Source organism: Galeopterus variegatus, unplaced genomic scaffold (genome assembly GCF_000696425.1).
Source record: "Galeopterus variegatus unplaced genomic scaffold, G_variegatus-3.0.2 Scaffold344, whole genome shotgun sequence".
In the NCBI taxonomy this organism is placed as follows: Eukaryota; Metazoa; Chordata; class Mammalia; order Dermoptera; family Cynocephalidae; genus Galeopterus; species Galeopterus variegatus.
Genome location: NW_007726455.1, coordinates 408,647 through 433,786, shown reverse-complemented (window position 1 = coordinate 433,786; position 25,140 = coordinate 408,647). Strand labels below are relative to the sequence as shown.

The 25,140-nt window shown below is 43.4% G+C and overlaps 1 protein-coding gene across 1 annotated transcript in view; it reads left to right on the top strand.

Moving 5' to 3' along the window:
* The window catches only part of SCUBE2 (signal peptide, CUB domain, EGF-like 2), a 66,795-nt gene extending 41,946 nt beyond the window's left edge, over positions 1 to 24,849 (top strand). Inside the window, exons 15-23 of the mRNA XM_008567793.1 lie at positions 1,345 to 1,500; positions 1,874 to 2,080; positions 13,814 to 13,984; positions 15,987 to 16,154; positions 16,809 to 16,970; positions 17,942 to 18,139; positions 19,346 to 19,498; positions 23,311 to 23,390; positions 24,067 to 24,849. Of these exons, the coding sequence (XP_008566015.1) occupies positions 1,345 to 1,500; positions 1,874 to 2,080; positions 13,814 to 13,984; positions 15,987 to 16,154; positions 16,809 to 16,970; positions 17,942 to 18,139; positions 19,346 to 19,498; positions 23,311 to 23,390; positions 24,067 to 24,219 (1,448 nt within the window). The 3' untranslated portion in view covers positions 24,220 to 24,849. The remainder of the gene's footprint in view (positions 1 to 1,344; positions 1,501 to 1,873; positions 2,081 to 13,813; positions 13,985 to 15,986; positions 16,155 to 16,808; positions 16,971 to 17,941; positions 18,140 to 19,345; positions 19,499 to 23,310; positions 23,391 to 24,066) is intronic.
* The last annotated feature ends 291 nt before the right edge of the window (positions 24,850 to 25,140 follow it).

The window sequence follows — 25,140 nt, the reverse complement described above, 5'->3', positions numbered from 1 at the left end:
AAAAAAAATGAAAACTCACCATGTCATTAATAGTGGTTCTATCTGGGTGGGGGGATGATAGGTGATTTTAATTTTTTTCGTGAATTTTCCAAATTCTCTGCAGTGAGCATTTATACTTTATGTATGTTGTTAACATAAGATGTTATGTTGAGTTTTGGTGAGTTTTCTTTTTTTTCTTCTTTACACAATTTGGATTGTATTAAATATACAAAATGTTACTCTCTCCTTTTCCATCTCAGCATTATAACAAGATTATAGCATAAAACGTTAACATTAGGGAAAACTGAGTGAAGGATATATGGGAAATCTGTACTATCTTAGCAACTTTTCTATAAATCTAAACTTTGAAATAAACCGTTTTAAAAAATAGATATGGGAAAATGAAAGGGAAGAAGGTTTAAAATGAGCATCTATTTCGTTTAAGATTTGAAGTTAGCCTTTTGAAAAGGTAAGATGGATCTTTAGGGGAAAAATTTCAAGAGGAAGTTAATTTGCCTCCTTCCTTTGACCCCTGATGACCTGTTGCTTTGAACATCCTTGTAATGTTAAAGAAGACAACAATACAGATAATATTTCGGTTCAATAAAGTAAGAGTTAAGTAGAGTCACATTCATTGTGTGGATGAAATGCAGACTGCTCTTTGGTTTGGGTTACCATTCATCAGCTAACAGGTTCACTGGGAGCCATGGAGAGGCGGGGACAGACCAAGTCAGGAATGGGATGTGCAGAGCCCCGTCTCACACAACACTTCCACTCTCATCCAAGATGCCTTCGTGATAATGTTCAGTTCTGTTGATTGTTGGTGCTTTCTTGCTCCTGGTTATTTAAAAATGAGACATCACTGTTGATGTACTTTCCAGCTTTCCTGCCGGGTTGGAATTGCTCCAAGGTCAGTGTGCCTGAAAGTAGGACTTGATTTCCTTTCTACTCTTGTGCCTATTCCTTATTTGAAGCCTCACCATGTCATTAATACTTCACAGTCCGGCTTTAAGGAAACCAACTGTGAGAACGCGAGTGCACCATCAGTAAGGAATGTGAAAGCATCCCTGGTTCTCATCTTCCACATACGAATATATGGCCAGTCAGTCGGAAACAGCCAGCATTTATCCATGAAAAGGATTTTCAAGAGCTAAATTGTCAAGTTACACAGGAGGCAATACTGGCTGTCCAAAACTAAAATGTCATCGTGCTCCAAGCTGAGGGCTTGCAATGTCTTGGCATCTGGAGTTAATCATTCAAGTCCCCTGAGAGTTGTTTTAATGAAATGTTTACTGAGCTCTAGCGAATGTTCAACTGAGTGCTTTGCCAGGATTTGGCTTCCGATAATTTTGTTTCTTCATACAGAGAAGCACAGCTCAGTAAAAGAGAGCTTCCACTACGCAAACCTTACATGCAGCTCCGGCAAGCAAGTCCCGGGAGCCCCTGGCCGACCAAGCGCCCCTAAGGAAATGTTTATCACTGTTGAGTTTGAGCTTGAAACTAACCAAAAGGAGGTGACAGGTTGGTTTGAAAAAAGTCTGCGGTGCCAGGCTTCTCACAGCTTGCTCCTTATTTCTTTGCCTTTCACTTTTCATCATTCTTGGGGGGGAAATAGTGCAAACATTGAAGTATCTCCTGTTTTTTTTTTTTTTCACCACCAAACTAAGCTGAATTGGTTTGGAACTTGATGATTTTCTCTGTTTCATAAAAACTCAAAGCTACATTTTGGTCAACAAATTTCCATTTGAATCAAATGCTGCCCAGCTTGCAAGGTGCCCACCTCCAGGTCTCTCCCCGTTTGGTCCACAGGGAACTCGGGTGTTGGAGGGTCCCACAGTTGGTCTGGACATCTGCACACACTGCAGCCTGACATCCTCCCCTCTTGTTTCTGTAGACTCTTGTGACCTGAGCTGCATCGTAAAACGAGCAGAGAAGCGGCTGCGGAAAGCCATCCGCACGCTCAGGAAGGCTGCCCACAGGGAGCAGTTTCACCTCCAGCTATCAGGTGTGGACCTCGAAGTGGCCAAAAAGTCTCCTAGAACATCAGAGCGCCGGGCAGAGTCCTGTGGAATGGGGCAGAGCTACATAGAAAATCAATGCAGTGAGTAGCCTAGGACATTCTTGCTAATGGAATTGCTGTGTGCTCTAAAACACTACGAGTAACCAAAAGGGAGTCTGGCCCATCCTTCCTTCTCTGGGCTCACTCTGGAGAACACTCTAGACACCCTTTCTCATTTGGTAACCACCTGGTGTCTGTCGTGCCTACTAGAATGGGAGCTCATTTAGGAGACTGAATCTCATTCACATCTCTGTCCTCAGCATCTGGCACAGTGGCTGGCCTGTGGGAGGCACTGAAATAAATGTTTGTTGGATTAAGGGTCAGAAAAGAAGAGGCAGGGTTGGTTAGAAAAAGAAATATTGCTCTTTAAGTGTCGGAGGCATGGTGGCCTTTGGAGCACTGGAGGTGCAAGGCACCCATGAGCCTTCTCCATGCTCCATTATCACAGTCTGTCATCATCTCCCTCTGGCTTAATATTGCTCTTTAAGTGTCGGAGGCATGGTGGCCTTTGGAGCACTGGAGGTGCAAGGCACCCATGAGCCTTCTCCATGCTCCATTATCACAGTCGGTCATCATCTCCCTCTGGCTTGACCAGTTATGGCAGTGAACAAGTTCCCATCTATAGTTCTGTGCAGAGGCAAAGCTAGGGGGTCACTCCACTGCCTTGTGTGATCCCTGACCTTTAGCCCAAGGCTCCTAGTAGTGCCTGTTCCGTGGTATGTTGTGTGTGTCCATGACCAGTTATGGCAGTGAACAAGTTCCCATCTATAGTTCTGTGCAGAGGCAAAGCTAGGGGTTCACTCCACTGCCTTGTGTGATCCCTGACCTTTAGCCCAAGGCTCCTAGTAGTGCCTGTTCCATGGTATGTTGTGTGTGTCCGTGCTTCAGAATTAAATTTGAGATCCAGAACTTCAGCAATATCAATTCTGTCTCTGTGATAAAGCTGGAAAGAGGTTTCAGGGCAAGTGGTTCTAGGTTGGTCAGTTTTGATATATGTTTGCCATGACAGACTGTTCTGGGCAATTTTGGGAGACTCTACCCAAAAAAGTCTTAGCTGAGGAAAATTGGGGTCTCATTTTATAGTAATAATGGTAGTGATTTATTGAGTTCTTATCTGTCACAAGAGCAACACTAAGCACTAGTGTCTGCATTATCTCATTTAATCCTAATGGTAACATTACCAGGTAGGTATTATTATCTCCACTTAACAGATAAACAAACCGAAGCTCAGAGGGCTAAGCTCTCTTGTTCAAGATTACATTGATGGTCTGATTCCAAAGCCTGTGCACTGGCCCAAGTAAGGTGAATTTCAATAACCAAATCCCTCCAGAGTAAATCCATATCCTTTCTGAAGTGTCAGTAGAATCACGAGGCCCGAGGAATGAAGCTTAGCTAAGGAGTAATAAATCAGTGTTTCTGAATAAGCAAAGCAGAACCCAGGGGACTTGTTCTAAAGAATTGTCCACAGTAGCCCTACAGTTCAAACCTGTTGCTTTGCCAAAACTTAGTGAAAATCAAGCGTAAAATCAAGTGTAACTGTCCACAAGGGGCTGATTCCCAGGTAGTCTTGACTTTTATTCAAGTTGACTCTCTTTAAAAGAGAAAAAAAAGATTGTATGGTTTATTCTAATTTAAAATTCTAAGAGTTTCAGTTTCCATACCAAAATAGTGGTGAGAGCTGGCTGTTGCTGCCCTACTTTCCACAGTGAGTTGCAAAAGCTGTCAGGATGGGCAGGCTGGTCTTCCTTCTGGCCTCTCAGAGCTAAATTGCACCCCTCCTCTTATTTGCTATCCTGTTATGGTGAAGACTTGTGGGCTCACCAGGGAATCTTTGTGGCCAGTTAAGAATTCAGGAAAAACTAGTGTCAAGAGCTGTGGACCAGCTCCCAGTGAGAGTATTACTAATACTGTCATGTGTATGCTTCTGGGGAATAAAGGCCCAAGGATAAGAATCAGGAGTTACTTAACAGAGGCCTCATGACCGTGACAACCTATGAAGGGTACTCAGTGGAGGGTTTATGTAGCTGTTGTTGTATGCGAATGTATCCCTGAGATGCCTGTCATGCTAAATTAGGTTGGATTTGTTTCTCAGGAAAGTGGTGTGTCTTGTCTCAAGAGCTCCCTCTAACACTAGATGAATATTGTAGCCCACATGAAACCAAATCAGGTCCACCTGTCTGACAGCAATGTTGAAGATTTTGCCATGTGGAGAAAACAGCACGAGTAATTACCAGTGACATTTCTTCTTTCTGCTGGAGGGAAGTGTGTATAAAGAAGGTTCAGGTGTGTTAATTAGAAAGGTTTTTTTACCCAGCAGCATATGGCATGGGGAAGAGTGCATGTGTGTGTGTCTTATAGTCCTGGTCTATTTGATGGTGTAACAACTTCATAAACACTAGGCTTACTGGTGTTTTCTGAACTTTGGATGGTACATACAGTGGAGACAAGCCTAGGATAGTTCTTTTTGAAAATTTCTTTCAGTATCTGCAGAAAGGACCCCCCCAAAAGTAGTCTAAATGACCTGGAAGGAGAGATGGAACCATTATGTTTATCTTTTAAAATATTTTTAATTTACGTTTTGGTTATTTTTAAAAAATTGATACATAATAAACATATTTATGGGGTACAGAGTTATATTTCAATATATGTATACAATGTGTGATGATCAAATCAGGGTAATTAGCATATCCCTCATTGTAAAAATGTATCATTTCTTTGTGATGAGAGCATTTGAGCTCTCTTCTAGCCATTTGAAAACATGCAATAAGTTGTTGTTAATTGTAGACACCTAGCACTACTGTAGACCACTAGAACTTATTTTTCTTAGTTTTTAATTACAAAAGCAGTGCATGTTTCAAATAGTACAGAAATGTATACAGTAAAGGTGAAAGTTCTCCCCACAGCTCCCCAATCCCACTCCCCAGCAGTAATCACTATTATAGTTTACTCTGTATTTTTCCACATCAGTTTTCACTCAAACATAAAATATTTTAAAAATTTATATTTTTATATAAAAATAAAATTGTATTTATCCATTGAATAAATATTTACTGAGCTCCTACTGTGTGCCAGGTACCATTCTAGAGGTGCTGGGGAATTCAGCAATGAAACAAACAAGCAAAAATCTCAGCCTTCATGGAATTTATATTTTGAGAGGAAGAAGATGGACAGCCAACCAATAAATAAGGAAATATGTCATGGAGCAGATGGTGGTAAGGGTAGGGAGAGCAGGCCAACAGGGAAGAGGAACAGAAAGTGCCAGGACAAGGCTGTAGATTGCGGCCAGCGAAGGCCTCATTGCAAAGTGTCATTTTGCAATGGACAGGCATAAAGGACAGGAGGAAGCAAGCTATGGGGATTCTGGGGAAGAGAGTTCCAGGCAAAGGGAACAGCAAGTACAAAAACCTGGAGGAACTGGAAGGAAGCCCAGTATGATGAGAGCTGAGGGACGGGGGAGAGCCCTGAAGTCAGAGCAGCAGCAGTGGGCCAGCTCACGCAGGGAACCCGAAATCAGTGAGCGGGAAGGGCAGCCAGTGTAGGGTTTTGAGCAGCGGATTAACAGGGTTTTGACTTATGTTTTAAAAGGATAACTTTGGCTACAGTACTGAAAATAGACCATAGGTTTATGTGTGAGTAAACATATTTTTAAAAATATATAAATACAATTTGAATAGTGCTATGTATTATTTTTAATTGTAGACATTACAGACAATGTTTCCATTCTAATAGAGTAGCTACCTCATTTCTTTTAAAGCTTCCTAGTCTGCATTTGTTTTAAGACACTGGTATTTATTAGCCCTGCCCCTATTTGTGGACATTGAAGTTGTTCCCAATTTTTCTATTACAAACAGCACTGCAGCAAATATCCTTTGTGCACATGGTCAATATTTCTGAAGGATAGAATTGTAGAAGTACAACTGCTTGGTCAGAGAACATGCATATTTAAAACTTTGATACTGCCAAATTACCCTCTAAAAAGACCATACCAATGTATACTCCCTCCACCATTGTGTCTGAGTGTTTATTACACCCTCCCATCCTTGCTCATATGAGTTATTTATCATTGATCCTTTAAATTTTTGCAAATCTGATAAGCAAAAAGTAAAGTCATTTTAACTTGTTTTTCTTTGAATATTAGTTGAGTCTGAGCATGCTGTCTTATGTCTATGGTCATTTGGATTTCTTCTTCTGAGAGCATCCCTATTCTTTGCCTATTTTTCCATCAAATTGTTTGTCTTTCCAATATCATTTAAAAAAAATACATTTTAAAGTCCCAAGTTACACCAAAGAAAATAATCATTTCTGACTAATTGAAGACTTTCTTTTTTATTGTCATTTTTACATAGTAAAGTCTCATTAATTTGGCATTTGGGGACTTTAGGGACAGCCTGCTCTGCAAGTGACCTTTGTACCATCTGTGATCAATTTTAGCAAGATGGCAAAAGAAAAAAAAAAATAGTTATATTCTCCAAGGAACGAATTCCCTAAGCTCCATAGTACTTCATAAAGTCCTTCATATCTAAAGAAAAATTAACTATGACATGGATTTTTAGCTATTATACTTTCATAATATCAGCTAAAGGATAAATTATTTAAGAAATATACTTGATAATATAACTATTTTTGCATTTGGTTATTCTAAGACCTTCTGAGATTTTTAAAAGATACAATTCAGGCAACTGGCAGACTGCAAAGTATTTTAGTGCCTGGGTTCTTAAGACACTAAGAAAGTTTCATTCAGTTTTTAACAGAAGTAGCTTTCCTCTGCAGCAATTAAGAAAAATTAATTCAACCAGTATTAATTGAGGTGCCACTCTGTCCAGTGAGAACATAATGAGCAAGGGGCCTGTTCTTAACAGAGGGAGATAGACAATGAAAAAGAGAAAATTTCAGAAACAGAGAGACGTGCAGGGAGTGATCCCCGAGAGTTTTTTGAGCTAGGAAGTGAAGCAATCAGAGAAACATTTTAGAAAGGCAAAACTGATGTTGGGAGGTAAAGAGTGGAGGCCGGGAGCAACAGAAAGCAAGGGAATTTGGAAGAGTACTCAATAATCCAAATAAGAGATGGAAAGGATCTAAGGGACATTAGTGTCATGAGGATGAAGAATGGGGGATGGACAAAAGGGACTCAACTGGAGGATGCTGTGGCTCAGTGATGGAATGGGGAGGAGAGAGGCAGGCATAACTGGTGGGAGCCCTGGTGACTGGGAGAGCAGAGATGCCATTGAAAAGAGTAAAGCCAGAGGCAGAGGAGAAAAAAGAAGCGTTTCCCCCGGGCAAGCTGAATTTGAGTTGCAAGATTTCCAGACAGAGGTGTCCATGGGTCCACGGGTGTCTGGGAGTCTAGGTAAATGATTTCATCTCTCCACGTCCAGACCAACCCTCCTATCCTGTGTCTGTCCACACAGGCTCTGACTTTTAAAATGCATAAGCAGCCTGTGCTCCTGTCTAAGTCCAGCTCTTTCACCCAGGCACTAGAGCTCATTCCCTCTCAACTGCTTAAGAATGTTGCTGCTGCTGTTGTCCTCACCAACCCCACACCCCTCCTCTTAGAATTCTCCTCTATTGGATCATTTCCAACAGCACACAAAACTATCTCCTACCTTAAAAACCAAACAAACCCTCCACCGACTTCATGCTCCTCTCCAGTTACTGCCTTATTTCTTTGTCCTTCTGTAGAACAAAACTCTTTGAAAAAGTTGTTCTGTCTTTGCTTCCTTACCTCCCATTTTCTCCTCAATCTGGTTTGTATTCCCAACCTTTCCACTAAAACTGCTTTTTCCAAGATTTCTAACCACCTCCATGTTGCCTATCCATTCACCCACTCCCACTCCTCATTGCAGGCATCCTCTCCGACACTACTTGTCACTCCCTCCCCTGGAAACACTCTCTTCTCATGGGTCACAGGCACCACTCAATTCTGGCTCTGCTCCTACTTTGCTGGCTGCTCCCTTTCGTTTTCAATGCTGGTTCCTACCCTACTTTCTGATCTCTAAACACCCAGGGTTTGGCCCCATTCATCTTCACACTCTTCTAGATGACCTCATCTAGTGCCATAGCTTTAAATACCGCCCTATGCTGGTAACTCCCAAATTCCCTCTCCGCTCTACCTCTATTTTGAGTTGCGGACTTCTCTACCCCAGGGGTGTTGAGCATTTTATCAGCACCGCTACCCTACTTTCTGATCTCTAAACACCCAGGGTTTGGCCCCATTCATCTTCACACTCTTCTAGGTGACCTCATCTAGTGCCATAGCTTTAAATACCGCCCTATGCTGGTAACTCCCAAATTCCCTCTCCACTCTACCTCTATTTTGAGTTGCGGACTTCTCTACCCCAGGGGTGTTGAGCATTTTATCAGCACCGCACTCTCCCGAGTGAGCCACAGGGCCGGCATGTGTTGAGCATTTTAGCAGCACCGCTCTCTCCCGAGTGAGCCACAGGGCCGGCATGTGTTGAGCATTTTAGATCACACATGTGCACACACACATACACACTCTCTCTCAAAGTAATATGTATTTGAATTTATGAATGTTTACTTATTTATAAATTATATTCTTGTACTATTGGCTAATATATATTGTGTACATAATAAAAGATAAAAGAGCAAGATAAAGATTAAATAAACAAAATTTAAAAATAACTGGTTAGCATCTTACCCTACTATCTTTTATAGTCTTTGTTAATAGCAGTGGTTGTAAGTACATTTTTCAAATAGTCTTTTCTGTTCATTGCTAGTGCTTTGGGTGAACTCTTGTCAGATCGGATTAAATCGTTACTGTTTCTATCTCATGATGTGGTTTGACAAAGAGCTAGTCCTAGGAGAAGACGTGTCCGCCCGGCACTTTCCTGGAGCACTGCTTGCTCGCACCATGGGTCCAACTTTCAGTCTAGGCGTTCTTGACAGGAATTGTTCAAAGCTGCTTACTGTTTTGTGATGGTTAGTTTAGTTGAAACTGGGTAATATAATCAGGACATCTATTTAGCCAGGCACTGTTCAACTGTAATTCCTGTCAATATGCTGAAAGAAGCAAATTGGTCAGTACCTCCGCACCCCCGGGTTGTGGAATGCCAGCGCTTCTCTTTTCTTGGAGAACCTGCCTCCTCACGTGTGTCCTGTGACTCACAGAGATGTGGACTGACTGAGGGGCTGGTCTTGCACCATGTACTAAACCAGTGGAGTTTTGTTTGTTTCTTATTTTTTAGGTAAAAAATTGGTACACACAGATATGAAAATATTTTGCCCATGCCCAGTGGAACATCTTGTAAACCCCTGAAGTGTGGTATTCTGCCTCAGAGACCATCAGTGCCTTCTCAGTATCAACACTTGGATGGCCAACAAGAAAAAAACTCAAGCTCAACACTTCCAAACAAAGCTTTTATCCTCCTTTCTCCCTCCCTCCCAGATCAAACCTACTTCTCCCTCATCTCATTAAATGGCACCTCTGTTTACCCAGTTGCTCAAGTCAAAACCTGCAGAGTCGTCTTGACCTCTCTCTTTCTGTCATGCTCCTCATCCAGTCTGTTAGCAAATGCTGTCAGCTCTACCTTCAATTATATTCTGAATCCAACTAGTCTTCTCCTGCATTATTATTACACTGTTCCAAACCACCATTGTCCCTTGCCCAGTCTATGGTGATTGGCTCTGAATTGCTCTCCTTACCCTCACCTGCTCTCACTCTGTTCTCCATACAACAGCCAAAAGGTCTTTCAAAAACATAAATCAGATCATGTCACTCCCCCATTGAAAACCTCCAACACACTGTGAGTTAGGTCTAATGCCCTTGCTGTGTCCTTCAAACACCTGGCCCTGGCTTTCTTTTTAAAACTCATCTCCTATCACCCTGCCCCTTTCGCTGTGTTCCTACTACACTGGCCTTCTTGCTGTTAGGCAGTCCCTTTGCAAGGCTGTTTTCCTCATTTCATTCTGGTCTCTGTTTGGAGAAGCCTTTCTTGGCCACAGTTCTAAAATAGCATGCCCAGAAACTTCACCCCCACAACTCTCTCCCCTTACCCTGTTTTGCTTTTCTTCATACCTCTACTTGGCATTCTATTATATATTTATTTGTTTCCTTCTTTGTTGTCCATATTCTCCACTAGAATGGGAACCCCATTAGGGCAGCGCCATGACTGTGGGCTTTTCTGCTGTATCTCCAGCTCCTGGAACAGCACTCAGCACATAATCAGTGCTCAATAAGTACTTATTAAATGAATGAGTAAATGAATCTTCACAGAAACAACAGATGAAACTCCAAGGACAGTCAATAACATTAAGAGAAAAGAGGGCAAAGGGTAAATCTTTGCGGAAATATTTAAATTGAGGGCAAAAGAGGCGCTCTAAAGGAAGTGAAATTTTAGCTCCAGTTAACTAGGCATGAGGAGAACATAGCATGCGTTTGGTAGCCCAGCAAGGAAGGTGTCAAGCTGGGCTCATTTCTCTGCCGCAACTGTAAGAATGTTTTCAAACAGCAAATCTGAGCAAACTCCAAAAACCTGGTAGACAGTGAAAAATCAATCTCTCAGACTGAGGAGGAGCTGTCCCTTGTTTTCCAGAGGCACTCACACTTAAAGGGGGTTCAAACCAGGATCCTGAGGCCACAGCACTGCCTGTGGTGCCATCGCCTCTGAGCTGGGACAAAGCAGCAGCCCCAACACCCTGGGAACCCGCGTGGATGCTTGTGGCTCTCCTTCAAAAGTCAGGGCGTGATTCTTAAGAAAACAGTCAAATGGTAGAGAGTGACCCCTTTTATTAGGTTCACCATCATAGCCACAGAGAGACCATAGTGTTTGTCCATAGCCTGAAATACTCAAAGGCCACAGTGCTGAAAAGAGGGTGAGTCTTTAGGCCTCTTTGTCGCCATTAATCCTCATCCCGCTGGTCTCTCCCTTTTGCATCAGAAAAGCTTTCTTCTGTTTTTTTTTAAGAGCCGGAGAAAACAGCTGTATGGGATTTGAGAATGGGATTTTAATGGTCACTGAAGACACACAAAAGCTTTGCTGTGATAGTGAAGTGTTCTGGGGGCAATTGACTCCTTTGTCTGGGGCAGCAAAACAAGGCTGGCTGCTCTGGGAGAAGAGAGAAGCAGCTGGAACGTGTGATTGAGGTCTCTGAGGGCCAGATCTTCAGCACGTTTGCAAAGAGCTGTTTTCAGGCACCCCTTCATGACTTTTCAGCATTGCTTTTTAGTGGTTAGCTCATTTTTACTTGTGAAAGAAACAAATCTATTTGGAAGGTGCTTGGCATGACTTATTTCTGTAGGTCTTTTTCTCTGGAAGGAGAATAGAAATTGTGACTGACAATATGAGTTTGTTTATGTGAAGCAGGCCTTTCACTGTGAGGAAAAAGAACTGGTGCCCTCTTTTCCACAGGGCAGCCCGAGGGGCATTTCTCAGCCCTTTGATCAGCTAAGAAATCGCAACAGATGTGGGATATTGTGAGGCCTCTCAAAACGTAACCTTGAAAAGGCTTTGGGAGTTTAAATAGTTCTAAGGAGGGGTGGACACCCAGAGCAGCAGGGGCCCATCCGGTTACTCGGTTCAGTGAGAGCCAGGTCTGGTCTTGTCCACAAGACAAGGGATCAGTTTTCTGCCAGAGGATCTGTGATGGAACAAACCAGGCTGATGCGACTCTAAAGTTATGATTAATGGGGTTGTTGGAATCATTGTCACCATATGGGCACTTTCCATTTAGGTGACCGAGTATTATGAAAACAGCTCTTCCCAAAATGAAAATGGCTTGGGCTAGAGGGGCTTTGTACAGCCTTGGTTTTATTTACTTTCTGCCAGTGTTCATGACAGATTGGCTTGTTAGAGCCATGAAGGAATTATTCTCTTATTTACTGACCTGCTGTAGACACTGAGATAGTCAAGTGGGACTCAGGGTAAAATGTCATGACTTCCTATTACATAATTCAGCCCAGCTTTTTAAGGGAGATGGGCTGGAACCAGTGATTCTAGAAACCACTATCCAGTAGGGCTGCATTTAGAGAATAAGTCTGGAATTATACTCTGTCAGCCACAGATTTATGCATCATACTCATTGTAAAGTTTGCCAAGAAAGCAAGAATTTGGTTCACTTTTAATTTTCTAATTTTTAAAAAATATCACTAAGTTGTTTAAAAGTGATGTGTGAATATTGTAAAAGAAAATTCAAATAATATAAAAAAGCATTAACATTTGGATATGAGAGTAGACTTTATTAATTGCTTGCATTTAATTGTAGAAATAATATTTGAAACGTGGCATATTTTGGCTTATTATGATATAAAAGCCTCCTTTTCTTTTAGATTATGGAGTGAACAATGAAAAGACATTTTTATTACTGACGACAGAGAACTTTGCCATGTTTAACCCTAACAGTATATGTGCAAATTGCATTTGTAGGATAGGATGAAAACAGATTTCCCTGCTTAAGACGTTAGAGAGATATAGTAGCTAGCTTTGTCATGTGATTGTTTTTTTCTTGGCACTTTAAATATAATAGGGAATGTGTTTGTTCCAGTCAAACTCTCCTAGCCCCATAGAGAATCTTTAGCAAAGTCTTGAATTGTGCTTCAGTCTGAACTTTTGTTAAATAACCTTTTTGCCCCTTAAACTCAAAACTCTTGATCTCACTGTAGGTGTATTTCACAAATTAACTGTGGGATCTTGGCCAAATTATTTAACCTCCCTAAGTCTCTGTTTCTGTAAAATGGAGCTAATAATAGCATTTAGATCCTTTAGGTTGTGTTGAGGAATAAATGAGTTACTGATGTAAAGCTTTTGGGTATGGTGTCTAGTATATTGTAAGTGCTCAACAAATGTTAGCCGTTAGAAAGACCATTCTGATGGCTATGATGATGTTTGATATATACCAGGGACTCAAATTTGATACATTTACTTCATATTCATACTCTAAAATAAGGTGTAAATCCACATTTCACTAATAACAACAGAAATATGATCAGAAGCACAGTTTATGGATTTCCTTATTGTTTATTCTTTCAGGAGACATTTGCCAGGATTCACTCTTGGTAACATATTAATTTTATTACAAATCTGAAGTGTGCTATTTTGTAAGACCCTTGAGATTACCACTCACCCTAGCCACCAGAGAATGAGCTTTTCAAAATGCAGTTTCTGGTCTTATTCCTCTCCTTTCAATGACCCCTTTACCTGTAGAGAAAAATCCAAATGCCTGGCATTCAAGAAATGTTTCATTCTATCCCCAACCTTCCTGTCTTCCCTCTCCTCTCATATGTCATGCATGAATCTTTATGACCCGTCCCCTTTCCCATCTGGGGAGACCCTATTCATCCTGCAAGGCCTGACTCAAATGTGACCTCCTCTAGGAAGCCTTCAAGGGTCCCACCAGCCAGAATTAATAGCACCCTCCTCTCTGTTCTTCCAGCACTAGACCTATGTTCAATGAATGATTATCACCTTCATAATCCTTCTGAGAGCCCTGTGAATAGAGATATTCAAGATTTTTTTTTAATATCTTTTTAACCATCAAGTGTTTGTGCTACAAAATAATTAGGACCCCTGTGATCTCTGCCCCCATGGTGCTCCTTGTATAGAGAGAGACAGACCTGTCAACGCCTCTGACAGGTGAGATAGGAATCATGGTAGAGAGGTGTGCACAGGGAACCCAGAGGCGGTGCACACTCTGTTCTCAGGGGGTTGCATGGGGGAGTGTGTGGTCAAAACCATCTGTTGACTTTCATCTCTAGAACTCACATCATCCTTCCTCGACCTCTGTCCCTGCACTGACCAGATCATTTCCCCCTTTGGCTAGTCAGTTGCAGGGCTGGGACATATTATGATGGAATGCAAGAACGCTGCATTTTATGTCCAAACGGAACCTTCCAAAATGAGGAAGGACAAATCACTTGTGAACCATGTCCAAGGCCAGAAAATCCTGGGGCCCTGAAGATCCCAGAAGCTTGGAATGTGTCTGAATGTGGAGGTAAGAATGCTCTCTGTTCCTTCTTACTCCTCCAGTCTCCAGTGTCATTGTTTACAAAGAAATTACAAATGGCATCTGAAGGACTCCAGATGATGCAACTGCACTTTGGGCTTCCTGCAAGTAGCGACCATGTTGGGTTCATCTTTAGTTCTCTAGTGACTAGGTCAGTGCCTGACACATGCTGGGCAGATGCTCACTTGAGCAAGTAATGAAGACGGGGTACTGTACATTGGCAGAAAAGTGCAAATGTTGAATTGCATGCTTTATTAACTGTAAATATAGTCATGCTCCATGTAATGACATTTCACCAGACTGCATATATGACAGTGGTCCCATGAGATTATAATGGCCATACCATGTAGCCTGGATGTGTAGTAGGCTACACTGTCAAGGTGTGTGTAACAAACCTTGTGTACCAAGGTTTGTGTAACAGTACACTCTGTAATATTTGCATGCAATGAAATTGCCTAATGCATTTCTCAAAACATATCCCTGTCATTAAGAGACACGTGGTTATATATACTCCTGAGACCTGAGTGATCTCCCTCTCTATAGGGACTATTCAACAGTGTTAAAATAGAGAAAGTAGGTCTGATTTTTTTTCCCAGCTTTGGTCTCAAATTCATACCTTTCAAATATATTCATTGTTTTGTTAAAACATGGACCTCTGTGAAGTTTTTAATCATCTCTTAGAAAATGTTAATTTGGGGGCCTAATTTTGAAGTAAGGTTCTGTGGGCTTCTTTCCTGTTTATTGTATTATTAAATGTCTTCCTTTTATTAAGTGGGAGAAGGGCTGGCTGTATTGACACTCTGTGGGCTTGAATCTGAATGTGATCTGAATGGCAATTTGTACCCGATGGCATGTGGGAATGCACAGGGCCCCCTGTGCTGCCCTTATGGTCCACCTCGGAGTGACACCCAGACCCAGCTTTAGTTCCCACCTAAATGACTCCAAACTCAACCGCAGGGCTGTTTCTGCTTAACAAGTAGATCCTCAGATTGAGCATGTAACTCCTACCACATCTTTGGCCTGTTATAAAACTCCAGAACTAACTGCAAGGTTGAGGGGGGTGGGACTTTTGACTTTTTGGCATCTGTTCACCCTTGTATGTGACCATATCAAGATATGTTTATAGCAATAAGAATATTAGTAATAATAATAATAGCTAATATTTATTGAATACACCAGGCATTATGCTAATATATTACATGAGTCATTCATAAGGTTGTTGTATCATTACAACAACTTTGTGAGGCTAAAGTGACTAGTTCAAGGCCACACAGTCCAGAAGTGGAGGCTTCAGAGTTAGAACCCAGGTCTGACAGGCTCCCTTGGGTGTGTTTTTCAAATGCCACTATAAAAGACGACTATTCAAATCAACAGAGGAGAGATATTAGGAATACAAGAGGCAACAGATTTTTATAGCATTTGCCAATGACAAGCTAATTCTTAAGGAACGTGTGCTTTTAGAGATTCTTTTGTTTATGGCTGTGCTTCTTGTCCCAGATGTAACAGATATAAGCTGTAACTTAGTAAATATAACTGGTAAAACAGGGGACACTCTTGGGGTCACTCTTTATATCACTAGGATGTAATCAGCTGGATGAGGGTATACTTCTGTGTCTAATTGCCAAATTGATTCCAGAGCAGAGAACTCTCTCTGGGGGCTCCTGCATTGCAGTGGATGCCCAGGCAGTGCATAGGTCTAAGCTGAGACATAACCAGGTCTTTCCCATACTTTGGAAGCAGTTGACACTTGACTCCTTGGTTTCCATCTTTGCACTGTGTTATGTAGCCCTGTGTGTGAACAACAGGCATTCAGAAGCCACCTACTCAGGGCCAGCAGTAGGGCAGAGTTGACTGTATGATTCTCTTACTGAGGTGGGAGCTGAGGTCAGCACAGGGTAACAGGCTTAAACAAGGTCTGGTCTCATCCGCAGGATGGTAGGAAATAGTCTTCCTGAAGGTCTTGCTCACCTAGGGCCATTGGTTCCCCCAGGTCTGTGCCAACCTGGTGAATATTCCACGGATGGCTTTGCACCTTGCCAGCTCTGTGCCCTGGGCACATTTCAGCCTGACACTGGCCGTACTTCCTGTTTTACTTGTGGAGGAGGTCTTCCCACCAAACATCTGGGAGCTACTTCCTTCCAGGACTGTGAAACCAGAGGTGAGCACTTGGCAGCTTGTCTTTTTCTAGAACTGAATTTCCCTTTTGAGTGCCATGGGAGTGAGGCTCCACTCCAGCCCAGCCCAGAGATGCCCTATGTGGTGCCCCAGGGCTGGAGGTTTAGGTCTCCGGTTCCATCCACCCCTGCAGGAACCCTTTGGACAAGGTCTCCCCCTGATGATCAGGGATTGATGAGCAGGTTTTGCACACAAGCTTCCTTGGCTCCTTCCCTCCAGTCCTCCTTCATCCCAGTGCTCTGACCTACATACAGGTCCTTCTCCAGAACCCCACTCCCATAGCCTCTTCCCAGGGAGTCCAGCTTTAAGCCCAGCCTCAGTTCTGCACCCCTTCAACACTCATGAACGTGCTCTGCATGAAGACTTGAGTTGTGATCAGTGATGCCCGATTCTGCACGAACCATAAACTCTTTGAAGATACACACATATCTTGTTCCTTTGCATTTTTCTCAGTGTCGTTTGAATACCACCTAAACTGGCTATTTAGGGAATTAACTGTCGATTAGCCCTAGATTGGTAGAAAAGCGCTACTTGATTTGGGCATAAAATTTTATTTCACGAATTTTGAAACCTTTTGTGTTGCATTTGATAAAAATTAGTCTTTTTTTTTCCTCCTCACCCTCCCCTGGCTCTATAGTTCAGTGTTCACCTGGACATTTCTACAACACCACCACTCACCGATGTATTCGTTGCCCAGCGGGAACATACCAGCCTGAATTTGGAAAAAATGATTGTGTTTCCTGCCCAGGAAATACTACGACTGACTTTGATGGCTCCACAAACATAACTCAGTGTAAAAGTAGGTCTTCCTCTAAGGCTTTTCACAGTCCTGATTAAGAGGACAAGAGTCTGGGTCCAACTTCAGGGTGCAGGGGCAAGGGTCCCAGGCTCATTCAGAACCACAAAGATGTTGCCAGCCTAGCTCACAGCTATGCAGATCAGGGCTGAGGGAGATCAGGCTTGACCCTTCAGGTAGTCACCTTCTTTGATCCTGGTGACTCCCCCAGGCACACTCACAGCTGTACTTGCCTTAGTTTCCTCCCTGGGGCACAATTTCAATTCAGCCTTGTGCAGCATGCATTGTTGGAGGACCTGTTTTATACCAGGCACTCTGATGCCAAGCAAAATGAAAGCTCACAGGGAGCCTAGGCTGTGGGATTGCAGAGGAAAGAGCAATTGACTCTGTAGGAGGAAAGGCTCCTAGAGGACACGAGAAGGTTTTGATGGAGAGGGTTGAGGGAGAGCAGGAGAAAGAGCTTTATGTCTGAGAGAGCAGCTGGGGGGAAGCACAAATTCAGGAAGGTGAAAGGCCCATTGGGAAGAGATCCCTGGATCCGAGTATAGGTGGGAGGGAGGGGGAGCGAGAAAGGGAAAGGAAATGGAATGGAAGAAGAAGGAAGGAGGAGGGGTGGGATTGAGGCCTGTGGCACCAACGACAGGGGTGGGCTTCCAGTAGTGGCTTGGTTATTGCTGGGCTAGGTGCAGATGTCAGGGGGTGTGGCAATAGCCCTCATCACCCACAGCCCTAGCTCAGGAACCTGGGGCCCTTCTTGCTAAGGCTTGCTGGTTGTCACTGGGCTGGTTGAGCATGGGGGGGCAAGCGATGTCGAGACCCTTGGCCCTCCACTGCCCCAGCTCGGGAGAGCCCAGGGTGCTTCCTGCAGCTTCATGCCCCAATTTTTGATAGCTATAGGAGTGCTGTGGTTTGTGACCAAGCTAGAGGTGGCTGTGACAGAAAGACATCATAACTTGTGGCATTTCCTTTTGCAGACAGAAGATGTGGAGGAGAGCTGGGAGATTTCACTGGATACATTGAATCCCCAAACTATCCAGGCAATTACCCTGCCAACACCGAGTGTACATGGACCATCAACCCGCCCCCCAAGCGCCGCATCTTGATTGTGGTCCCCGAGATCTTCCTGCCCATAGAGGATGACTGTGGAGACTACCTGGTGATGCGGAAAACCTGTGCGTCTCACTCTCTGCTTCCCTCCCCTCTAAGGCCAGCTGGGAAGCCTGATGATCTTCTCCCCAGGCTTTAAATGTGAGGAGCAGGCCTAGAACGTCACCTTCATATTAGAACAGAGATGAGACATGAGTTCACAGGGTTTGCCAAGAAACAAAATTTAGACTAAAACCACACATGGAAGGCTCTTGCTGATCCCCAGAGGTAGTGACCCTGCAAGTCAGTCTCCCCCTCTGTGTTCACCGGGGTGTGCTGGACCCTCTTCCACAAGGACACAGAGAACCAGTGAGGCTCAGGCAGTGCTGGCCCCAGACATTGCCTCACCCTGGAGAGCAACTCATGGCTTGGGGACTGAGCAAGGCCAAGGGCATGGTCCAGCCAGGAGGGGACTCGTCCTCCTATCCTGACTCATGGCCCCAGTGTCCAGGAAGGGACACTGCCATCAACACAGCTTAGAGGCAGTGTATAGTGAGTGGGCTCTGCAGCCAGACTGCCTGGCTCTCAATCCCAGCTCCACCTCCTAGCAGTTCTGTGATCTTGGGCATACATTCTGACTCTTTCTGCCCTTCAGTCTCCTCATGTGTTAAAATGAGGATAATAACAGTTGTATCTCATAGGGTTATTGTGAGGACTGAGTTCATATTTGTAAAGCACTTAGAATAATAGTGACACAGGGAGCCACTATATAAATGCTGTTCTTATTAGTGGTTAAAATGTCTGCAGTCAAGTGTAGGTTTGAATACCGAATTTACTACATACTGGCTGTATGACCCTGGGCAAGTACTTAACCTGTCTATAAAAGAGGTAACAATTGCACCAGCTTTCTGCGGTTTTCAGAGGATTAAATGAAATAAAGCCCATAAAATGCTTAGCACACTGCCTGGCCTTAGGAAGCATGAAGTAAATGGTGGTGATGAGATAACAGCAGGTCAGCTCTGGAATTTGAGGGCCCTATCCCCTGCTCCTACAGCAAATGCTGCAATCTGAGCTGCTGCTGTGTGCCTAGCCATGGGCCTTTCAGGCTTACCCTTCCTTGGGACCCCATAATCACTAGCTGAAGCTACTCTGTTTCCAGGACTTTTGACTGTTATAGTGGCTCAGTTGGGCATGAAAGCTCTTGTGCATAACTTGTTTTATGGTTTGAGTTTCATTGTCTGCCTGCTCAGTCATGAGTCTTGAATCCCACCCCCTCCAACTTCCCTTGGCAGCTTCGTCCAATTCTGTGACAACATATGAAACCTGCCAGACCTATGAGCGCCCCATCGCCTTCACCTCCAGGTCAAAGAAGCTGTGGATTCAGTTTAAGTCCAATGAAGGGAACAGTGCCAGAGGGTTCCAGGTCCCATACGTGACCTACGATGGTAAGTGCTGTGCAGCTCAGGCTACAGCACATGGAAGGAGCTTCTCTGCTTTGAACAGAACCAGCTTCCAAGCCAGCTGGTGGATTGCCGACAGGCACACATGCTCAGAAAGGCAGGCAGGATGAAGGGAAAGGACATTGCTGACTCATAAGTGTCAGATTTTAAACAGGCATTTGGGGACACTGACTACAGGGATGAGAAGACGTTGTAGAAAATACATTAAAAGTGAGCACAGCTTGGTGGGTAAGAACATGGGCGTTGGAGTCAGACAGCCTGGCTATACCTCTTCTGTGACTTTGTGTGCTGGTGGATTGCCGACAGGCACACATGCTCAGAAAGGCAGGCAGGATGAAGGGAAAGGACATCGCTGACTCATAAGTGTCAGATTTTAAACAGGCATTTGGGGACACTGACTACAGGGATGAGAAGACGTTTTAGAAAATACATTAAAAGTGAGCACAGCTTGGTGGGTAAGAACATGGGCGTTGGAGTCAGACAGCCTGGCTATACCTCTTCTGTGACTTTGTGTGTGTTACTTGCCATCTCTAAGCGTCATTTTCCTCATGTGTAAATGAGGATACTCATTAGACTTAGTGAGAATTCCTAAAGGACTTGGTACAAGTGCCTGGCACATAGTAATTGCTCAATAAATGTTAAATTCTTATGCCTATGGCTTTTGTATATGGAATCCTGAGGGATGAAGAAAGACCCAAGTTGTAGTCCTGGCTCTGCCACTGATTTGCTGTGTAATTTTGTGTAAGCCAGATGACTTCTCTGGTTCATTTTCTTCATGTACGATGAAGGAGTGGCCCATCTGATCCCTGGGGTCCTACCTACCTTTAAGACTTGGCCAACAAACATTTACTAAGAGCATAAAATGAACTGGACCTTGTCCTGGAGAACCTTACAGTCTAGTGGGATAAAAATCATCTGTTCATTCATGAACTTATTCATCCATTCAACAAATATTTAATGAGTATCTACTATGCCAGGCATTGGTCTAGGTGCTGGAGACAACCTGGTTAGTGACAGAAACACAAAAATGTTGCCATAGATGCTATAACAGGGCATGTACAAAGCACTGTGTGAGCATAGAAGAAGGAGCAGCAGTTAATTGTGCATGGGCTTTTAGAAGGAATAAAGAGATTTAGAAGGAATCAAGAGATTTGGGTCTTAAAAGAACATGTAACTTTTGTAGGCATAAATGAGAAGGAAGAGCATTCAGGGAGAGGGAATGATATAGGCCACAGGATGGAAGCTTTAGCATAAGCCAAAGGATGGAGTAGCTGGCATGTGTGGGAACTGATGAATAGTCTGGTTTGGCCAGTGGGCAGGGTGTATAGGGCTTAGCAGTGAGAAAGGAGACGAGAAGAGAGAGGTGGGGTTAGGCTGTGAAGAGCCTAGAGTGCCAAGCTCAGGAGGGTAGACAATTTTATAGGGAGCCATTGAAGGTTTTTAGGCAGACAAGTACCAAAATTAGATGTCTGGAAAAACAATATTCTATGGCATTCCTAAAAACACATCACATAGTTTATTTCTAACATGTGACAAGAGCTAGGATCATTATCCCTATCCTATAGTTTCCTGAAATAATGTCAAACACCCAAGACAAGGGCTCTTAGAATCTGACTCCTGGGGTGGATGGATACAAATGCCTCCTATGTGGCTCCATTGTGAGAGACAGAGAGCCTCATCTGCCTGGAAGGCTAACTAGCAACCTCTCCTATCCAGAATCAGGAAGGAAGCAAAAAAGACATGGAGACTCCAGAATAAATGTCACCAATGCTCACACATTTTAGTATGGCCGTTCTCAGATCTTTCTTTGTAACACATAAAAGTGCCTTTTTTTTCTTTTTTTGGTTTAAAAAAAAAGTTGGAGCTTGAACCATGGAAATTACATGTAATCATGGTCAGACCCACAAGAGTGTCTTGCATGCATTACAGCAGAAAATAGTTGAAAACTGCTACTTTGGCCATACAGAAGGCCCTTAGGTCTTCACTTACATTCTGTTTTTTAAAAACATGTATTTCAAACAAGTTTAATATCTGCCTTCCAAGCCCAGAAGAAATAGAAATCACATTTAGAAGGTGCAGGTGAAGCTGTTGCTATGAGGCCCTGAGCATTACTGAGAAGCAGGTACGTGCTAAAGTGCCTTTCACATGGTACATTCCTCCTAATCACCCCATGAAGAAGACATGATTCTTTCCCGATTTCAGATGAAGCCACTCAGGCTTATAGATTTAAGTGACTGGCCCAAGGTCACAGCATGACCCAGGATTGACCCAGGTCTTTGGGACTCCAGAGCCTGGGTTCTTACCTACAATGCTTCGCTGCTTTTATAATGACTTGGAGAAAGTGAGAAGACACAGTAGTTCTTAAAAGCAGATGAAATGTTTTTTAAAAGACAACAGTCTGGAAGCATTTGGTGTAGTGGAAGTTTTCTCTAACACCAGAAAACAGCACAGCAATTGACATTCCTAATGGTCAGCTCCCATCACCAAAATGAGCCAGTTCTCTGAGGTGGAGACATTTCAGGGAGGGATTCAAGTTTTAGAAAAACTTGTACTCTTAGTCTTGTTTTAGATTCATTAAATTAAAAGAATAAGCAGAAAGATACCACATTAATAGAGTACCAATACTGTGCACATACCAAATTAGTAATTATGCATGTTATACTATTAATTTCCATTTACCATCTCTTGACTGAGAGAAACTTGTCAAGAGCTCCTCCCACATGACTTCAATGATGTTCTTATAATTTGCTCGCCTTTGTTGCACATGATATGCACACAAAGAGTCTTTTTATTTGAGTCTAGAATTTGGAAAAGATTGTGCTTTGAATTATATCTACAGGAAATAGCATAGACTTTAAAGCGGGGAGGATTTCCATTTGGAGAGGGATTACCATTTGCACTGCATTTAATGTGTGTGTCAGGGACAAAAATTATTAAAGAGAAAGCAAGCATAGTTTTCTTCCTCCCCAGTCAGCCAAATTCTCCCTCCTCCAGTCCCATTCAAATAAAGGAGAGAAGAATCTTGCTTGGTAGGTAAGAAGCTTGATTGATTTACATAACACTAGGTCAGAGAGAAAGGGGGGGTGGTGGTGGAGAGGATGAGCTCCCTAGGGGGTGAGTATAGACAGAGAAGGGAAGAGGACCAAGGACTACGCCTTGGGACCCTCCTATAGTAAAAGGTCAGGGACAGGAGGAAAAGCAAACCTCAGTGGGAGCAATCAGTGTAGTAGGAGGAAAACCAAAGGGCATGGTGTCCCGGAAGCTGAGTGAAGAACTGGATCAGAAAGGAGGGGTGACCAGCCAGATCAAGACTACTGATACATCAAGGAGGATGAGGACCAAGAGTTGACCATTGGGATTTAGCAATATGAAGGTCATTGCTGACCCCAACGAGTAGTTTGGAGGAGTGGTGGGGGCCACCACTGATTGGACTGGGTATAGGAGAGAGAGAGAGGAGAAGAATCAGATACAGTGGGTGTCGACAATTCTTTCGAGGAGTTTTGCTGCAAAGAGGTGCAGAGAAGTGGTAAGGAAGCTAGTGGGAGAAATGAGATCAAGAGAGGGATGGGTCTTGGCTGGATGCACAGAGGGCTCATCTGAGGGAAGAGGGAACAGGAAAGATAGGTGCAGATGCTGGTGTGTGAGTGGAGGTGCTGGTGGGAGTCTATGGAGTGGTAAGTGTTCTGATAGCAGCCACAGGAGGGGCATGTCTCAGAACCTCACAAAAAATGAAAGGAAAAGTGAGTTTGGAAATAACTAAGCCATAAGAATGAAAGATATGTTCTTTATTCCAACAGAGGACTACCAGGAACTCATTGAAGACATAGTTCGAGATGGCAGGCTCTATGCATCTGAGAACCATCAGGAAATACTTAAGGTGAGTACATGCCTCAGGTGCATGGCAGTTATCCACAGGGCTCCCCAAGCACTACTGAAGATCCCTTGCTCCCTGTTGCCACCTTTCAGACACTGAGCCAGCCCTGAGCGAGGTCAGTTTTGTACCTTCACCAGACTTAATTAAAAAAAAAAAAATCAGGGTGCTTTTTTTAGTGTTGTCAAGTGAAGTTGCATTTTTTAATTTGGAAGTTTGTGAAGGGGCAGAGGGAAACTTCCTCATAAATCGAAGCCAGTAGTAAATAGTGTTTTCATATTAGTTCCAAATCATTGAGGATCCCAGGCTCCTTGTTTTTCATACTTAAAAGCTAAAGTTCACCAAAGTTTAGATACCTGTATGTAATTAGCAACAAACACTTGCCATCTCACTAACCTTACAAATATTCCCCAAATCCCAGTGTTGTATCTCATCTAGTTAAGAAAAAGAAAACAATTCTTTATATATTAAATTTTCATTTATAAAAGTAATACATACTTATTATAGATAATTAGGAAAAATAAAAACTGGAAAGAAGATAAAAATCAGAGGAAACAATTTTCACAAAGTGTTTTTCAGCTAATCATCCTACTGCCTAATACTGGGTCATTATAGTTCCTTTGGCAAAATGTCAGAATATTTAAATATTTTGGCCCAGTAACAAAAATTCTGTTCTTTTTAGGATAAGAAACTGATCAAGGCTCTCTTTGATGTCCTGGCCCACCCCCAGAACTATTTCAAGTACACAGCCCAGGAGTCCCGAGAGATGTTTCCAAGATCTTTCATCCGATTGCTACGTTCCAAAGTGTCCAGGTTTTTGAGGCCTTACAAGTGACTCTGCCCACATGCCACTCAGTACAAATGTCCCGCTGTGGGCTTGGTGGGATGGAGCCATCTGCCTTCTGCATGCCAGCTCACAGTCCGGTAGCGCTGCTTCCAGTGTCAGTGACTCCTTAGAGTTCAATGTTTATAGATAATACAGATATTTTGGTAAATTGAACTTGGTTTTTCTTTCCCAGCATTGCGGATGTGGACTGAGAATGGCTTTGAGTGACACCTGCTTCTCCTGCTGTGGGCAGGGGTCTTGCATACAGCAAGGACTGGCTGAGCTGGACTTCAGTCAGCTCAGGTGAGACTCACCTGCCCTTCTTGGTTCTCACTCCTCGCAAGTAGCCTGTAATGGAGAAGAGGCCACAGAAGAGGTGGCTTTGTCTGAAACTTCAGCTTCCTCCGGCCCAGCCCTCCCTAAGGGAGCCCTCTGCACCCAGGTGCTGGCTCTGACCAGGCAGAACAGGCGAGGGGTGGGGGACACCATTCAGGTGCCCTCCAGGTACCATTCACCTACCCTGAGACCTGGGAGGACTCCATTTCTCCACAGCCTTCTCCAGCCTGTGTGATATAAGTTTCACCCCAGAAGCTTGAGTTCTAAGCAGTGATCATTAAAAAATACTTAAAGCAGAAAGAATTAGAAATAAAAAGACAAGTACTAAGCACTTCTGGAGACATAATAATGTACACCTATTGACAGCCTTCTTAGTTGTCAGCTTCCACCTTGCAGCAAGTGCAGATGCTAGTTTGAGCACCTTCAGCTGTGCCATTGGACACTCTGTGGGGCGCTGCCTTAGGGCTCGGACAGTTCAGGTGGGGCGCGATCTCCTTGGTGGATGAGACTCATCTATCGTCATGAAAAGGGGATTTCACCATCCCTGAGGCAGTACTGCCAAAGGTCCTGCTTCCACCAGTGGGCTTCGCACCA